The 5,723-nt window shown below is 47.5% G+C and overlaps 1 protein-coding gene across 1 annotated transcript in view; it reads left to right on the top strand.

Moving 5' to 3' along the window:
* Positions 1-5,467, top strand: part of LOC106819841 (homogentisate 1,2-dioxygenase-like) — a gene marked incomplete at both ends in the record, with an annotated part of 11,100 nt that extends 5,633 nt beyond the window's left edge. The window contains one exon of the mRNA XM_014824419.1: positions 5,317-5,467. Coding sequence (XP_014679905.1) covers positions 5,317-5,467 — 151 coding nt within the window. The remainder of the gene's footprint in view (positions 1-5,316) is intronic.
* Positions 5,468-5,723: the final 256 nt, after the last annotated feature.

The following is a 5,723-nucleotide window of genomic DNA, read 5'->3' as shown; positions in this document are numbered from 1 at the left end:
TGCTGTCAATGTATTCGTGCGTGTATAACGTATTCGTTGCGGTGCGTGGCGTGCGTGCGTCGCGTGCGTTGCTCCGTGCGTGATGTAATTGTTCATGTGTGCGTGCGTGGTGTTGTAATGCTATTGTGCGGTGGTGTGTAATGTATTCGTGCCGTGCGTGCGTGCGTGGCATGTTGTAATGTCATTGTGCGTGCCGATTACAGATGGGAATCCAGTTCTGCTGGTGGAGGTTGAGGCGACCGTCGGCGGTGGGCGTGCGCCCTGCGTGAGTGCGTGCGTGGCGTGCGTGCGTGAGTGCGTGCGTTCGCGTGCGTTGCGTGCGTGGCGTGTGTAATGTATGTCGGTGCGTGCCGTGCGTGCGTGCGTTGCGTGGCTGTGCGTGCGTGCGTGTGTAATGTATTCCAGTGCGGTGCGTTACAGATGCGGAATCAGCGTTTTTGCGCGCTGGAGCTGGAGGGCGACATCGCGTGTGCGTGCGTGCGTGCGTGGTAATGTATTCGTTGGCGGTGCGTGCAGTGCCGTGCGTGCGTGCCGTTGCGCTGCGGTGCGTGCCGTGCGTGTGTAATGTATTGTTGCGTGTCGCGTGCGGTGGTGCGTCGCGTGTGTAATTGATATTTGCCGTGCGTTACAGATGGGATCAGGTTTCAGCTGGAGGTGAGCGACCGTCGCGAGTGCTGTGGCGTCGCGTGCGTGCGTGCGTGCGCTGCTCGTCGTGCGTGCTGCGTGGCCGTGCGTGGTTCACCGGCCGCCGCGGTGCGCTGCTGTGCCGTGCGTGTGTAATGTATTGTGCGTGCGTGCGTGCGTGTGTAATGTATTGTGCGTGCGTTACAGATGGGAATCAGGTTTGCGGTGGAGGTGGAGGGACCGTCGCGAGGATACGTACTTGAGATCTTCTCCGGCCATTTCACGCTGCCCAACCTCGGACCGATCGGTAGGTGGCGCCGCCGTTGACGTCCCGCCGCGTCGTTCGCCTGGTGGCGCCCTCTGATGTTATCAGGAGTGTGTAATATAGAGGAGTATGACTCGCTCAAAACACAAGAAATTCAACATTTCCGTGCCTATGATTTATTACGTGAAACTCAATAACGATGACATCAGAAATACCGCTGTACATCCAACTTGCGCTGATAGGGTCTATGTCTGCCAGGGTACTATCGGAGGGTACCCTGGGTACGGTTCGATATATCGGAATTAACGTACCCTGGTACTATCTAATATGCCGGACCGTACCTCGCCTACTCCACTAACGAGTCTAGGGAGTCGCCTACTCCCTATCCCTAACACTAACCCTAACCATATCAGATAGTTACCAGGGTACGTTCCGATATATCGAACCGTACCCAGGCTACCTTCCGATAGTACCCTGGGGGACATAGACCCTATGAGTCCAACTTGCCCTCACCTTCACCTTGTATCGATACCTGTTCTCATTATGTGGTTATAGCTTCGAACGTATTATATACCTATATTACACATTCCTGGGGCCGGTTTCACGAAGCGTGATTAACTTTAATAATAATTAAATCGCTAATCGTATGACTACCCTCCCGTAATTATGATTCGTTAATCATACTTAAAAATCTGTTTCACGAAGTGATTTAATTACATATTTAACTAATCACATAATTAGCCGACTTAAACACGAATTACACTGTATTAAGAATGGCGGACAACGCAAAAAGTACCTACAAAACGGTAGGGGCCTACCTGAAAAGGAGTTAATTTGCAATTATAATTACTACAGCTAATCTTAGATAATTTAAATTTCCTTGGGATAAAAGGGAAGTAAAATTTCCAATTGTAAAATCTGCAGCATACCTACTGTACCAGTACTACCTACATACTACTAGTACTACTAGTACTAGCAACTAATTATGATTAGTGGCTTTTATCATGCTCCTGAGTAGAATTAAATGTTGTGATTAACTTAATCATGATTAAAGTTAATTACGCTTTGTGAAACAGTCACTTCAACTTAATTACGGGAGGTTAATAATGATTAGTGGTTTAATCATGATTAAGGACTTGATTACGCTTCGTGAAACCGGCTCCTGGTGTTATGTTGGCGGGAGATAAGATGCGTGAGAGAGAGCCGGGGTAGTGTGGTCCCGGGATGAACTCTGACCTCGCCTCTCACAACAATTTACACACATCTCGTACTGTAATTCTGAGGCGTCAAATACCGTGTGAAATATCCTGCATTGTAATCGCATCGCGGCGTTAGTGTTTTTTGTATTAATTACCGATTGCCAACGATCGTCGATCGTCCACGTCAGCATTTGATGGCAGTTTTGTTGAGTTCCGATGAACATATCGCAAATATCGCGGCAGACGTTATTTTTCATAATTTACCACATTGTCGTTAATGGTGTTTCTTTCGTTAAGACCTCGCCGCCTCGCTAATACCTGCATTGTCCTCATTAACGCCTCTGCCGATTTCCTCGTTAATATCCATCTGTAATTAATGCATCTCGTTAATGCCTGCATGTAATTATAACACCCAGTGCTCGTTAATGTTTGCTCGTATTGAACACACCTGTACTTTAATGCCTGTTCGTAATTAACACACCTGTACTTTAATAGCTGTTTGTAATTAACACACCTGTACTTTAATACCTGTTCGTAATTAACACACCTCTACTTTAATACCTGTTCATATTTAACACACCTGTACTTTAATACCTGTTCGTATTTAACACACCTGTACTTTAATACCTGTTTGTATTTAACACACCTGTACTTTAATACCTGTTTGTTAAGTTAACCACAGCCTGTACTCTTAATCACCTGTTCGTAATTTAACAACAGCTCTACTTTAATACCTGTTCATAAATTTACACCCCTGTACTTTAATACGCTGTTCGTATGTAACACAGCCTGCTACTTAATAGCCTGTTTGTAATGAACACACCTGTACTTTAAACTCTGTTTGTATTTAACACACTTTACTCTAATAGGGCTGTTCGTAATTAACACTTTCACTAATGTTTACGGCCACTATCAACAGCCCATGCCATTTAATGCTGCCATATCCCTCCAAGCTGGCGTTAACGGTCTTTTCGTTTCAACTCTTTTCTTTTAATACGGCTGATTTGTAAATTAACACATGTAAGCTTTAAAAAGCTCCTGTTTGTTATTTAACATCACCGTTTACGTTTTAATAGCTGTTCGTAATTAACACCTTTTTCACTAATGTTTACCCACTAGTTAACAGCCATGGCTCCATTATAATGCCAGCCATAATGCACCTCCAACGGCTCGTTAACCGTCTTTTTAATGTTCGATGCCGTTACAACCTGCCCGCTAACTTAATGATGTGCTCGTTACACCCTACCAATAATTAGCATGCTGCTCGTAAAAGACCTGCCCGTAATTACACGGTTGTGCTCGTAACACAGCTCTGTATTATATGGTTGTGCTCGTTATTATCTGCATGCGTGTAACCACCCTGTAATTAACGGCTGTGCTCGTTAATTTAATCTGCTCGTTAAAGAAAAAAAAAAACAAAAAAAACACCTAGGCCTGTAATTAACCATCTAATTCTCTATTAGCATCTGCTCGTTAACAGCCTGCCCAACTCACATGCCGCACGCTCGTTAACTGACCCCCCCGCTCTGTCCGTTAATTAACGGCCGCGCTCTATTAACAGCTCGCCACCAACATACCATCGCGCGTGCTAGTTTAACGACCTATCTGCCCCCCGCTCGCGTCCGTAATTAACGACCAATGCTCGTAGCGCAGGTGCTAACTGGGAGCTCGCGAACCGCCGCGGACTATTCTCACGCCAGCGCGCGTGGTTCGAGGATCTGGACGTCGAACGAGTACGCCAGTCGTCACAAGTACCAGGGCCACCTGTTCTCGCGCTCCAGGTAACGTGCAGCGGCGCGCGCCCCCTGGCCGGCATCGGTGGCGCTCTCTGCTGACTCCGTGTGGCGCCCTCCTGGCCGAGGCATGCACCCAGTCTTGCGAACTTGGTGCGCGCATCTGCCAGCCAATCACGGCTGTGCTCCAAACTTGTCGCGCTGCGCCGCTGTGTTTGTGGCAGCACCGCTCTGCTGCCGAATGTGGCCGCCCCCTGCTGGCCTGTATCTCACTCGACGTTTACTGTTCTTTCTTTTTCTGTTTTTGAAAAATGTTTGAAGCATTTAATACAGTGGGCAGGTGCAGCCTTATCTTACACCCTCCCGTCTCGCCCACACAAAATGCGTGTTAGCGGCTCCACTGTCAACTTATCAACCCCCCCCCCCCAAAATAAATGGTGTGTTAGTGCCCGCACCGCCTCAGGCTATTCAACACGCCCTGCCTCCCCCGCCCTCAATAACTGGTGGTTATCTACCACCATGCTAGATATTAAAACCCTTCCCGCTCACATAAATTGGTGTGTACTTGCCCCCACTATCACGATATCAAACCGCCTGCCGCCCATAAACTGGTGTATTATGCCGCACGCCCTCGAGCTATGCAAGCCCTCCCCTCAATAAAATGGTGTGTTTATGCTGGCCACCATCTAGATATTCAAACCCCTCCCCAATAAAATGGTGTGTTATGCTACCACCATCTAGATATTCAAACCCCGCCAATACACTGGTGATTATGACTCTGCACCCATCTAGATATATGCAAACCCGCTCTCTCAATATAATAGGTGTGTATGCCCACTATGCTAGAAATATAAACCCCCCCCAAATAAATGGTGTATTGATGCTACACCATCTAGATATTCAAACCCTCCAATAAATGTGTGTTATGGACCCAACCCACTCAGCTAATTCAACACCCCTCTCCAAATAAATGGTGTTTATGGCCCGGTCCCCAGCCCACTCAGCTATTAAAACCCCTCCCCCAATAAATGGTACATCAGGCTCCCACCCACACATCTTCGCCTTTCCTCCTGCGTGACTCTACTTCGTAGAATTATACCAACTGTAGTCGGGAATTTTGTTAAACGCCGAAAGTATAGCAGTAAGGTAAGAAAACAATGACGCTGAAAGAAGTGTGTGCGCTGTGGCATAAATTTCAGAACCTCAAATGCACATTTTCGTCGTAAAGTTGACAGTGTTTAGGAAATTCGCAATTTGGTCAAAATCGAAACTTCAAGAAATGTACGATTTCGATAAAGTTCGCAATCGCGACGAAACAAATTTTCGACGAAACCAAAATTTCAACGAAACGTACGATTTCTGCAAAACTAAAACTTAAAGGAAACGTACGATTTCGACGCAAAAAAAAACATACAAAAAATTTCTCGAGAACGAAATTTTCGACGAGCATCGACACGGGATTCGTTCATCGACGCCGAATGCTCTGTTGTTTCAGGATCACTCGCCGTTTGACGTCGTCGCCTGGCACGGCAACTACGCGCCGTACAAGTACGACATGGATAACTTCATGAGCATGAACACTGTCTCGTACGGACACGCCGACCCCTCCATCTTCACCGTACTCACCTGCCCATCATCAAAGCCAGGTACGCTGACCCCTCCATCTTCACCGTACTCACCTGCCCATCATCAAAGCCAGGTACGCCGACCCCTCCATCTTCACCGTACTCACCTGCCCATCATCAAAGCCAGGTACGCCGACCCCTCCATCTTCACCGTACTCACCTGCCCATCATCAAAGCCAGGTACACCGCGCACGGGGAAGGAAATAGAGGAGGAGGGAGAGGGGGAAAGGAGTGGGGAGGGATGGAGGAGTGAGAAAAGGGGAGAGAAAGAACAGGA

Source organism: Priapulus caudatus, unplaced genomic scaffold, assembly GCF_000485595.1.
Source record: "Priapulus caudatus unplaced genomic scaffold, Priapulus_caudatus-5.0.1 Scaffold4769, whole genome shotgun sequence".
In the NCBI taxonomy this organism is placed as follows: Eukaryota; Metazoa; Priapulida; class Priapulimorpha; order Priapulimorphida; family Priapulidae; genus Priapulus; species Priapulus caudatus.
This window is presented reverse-complemented; position numbering and strand designations above follow the sequence as displayed.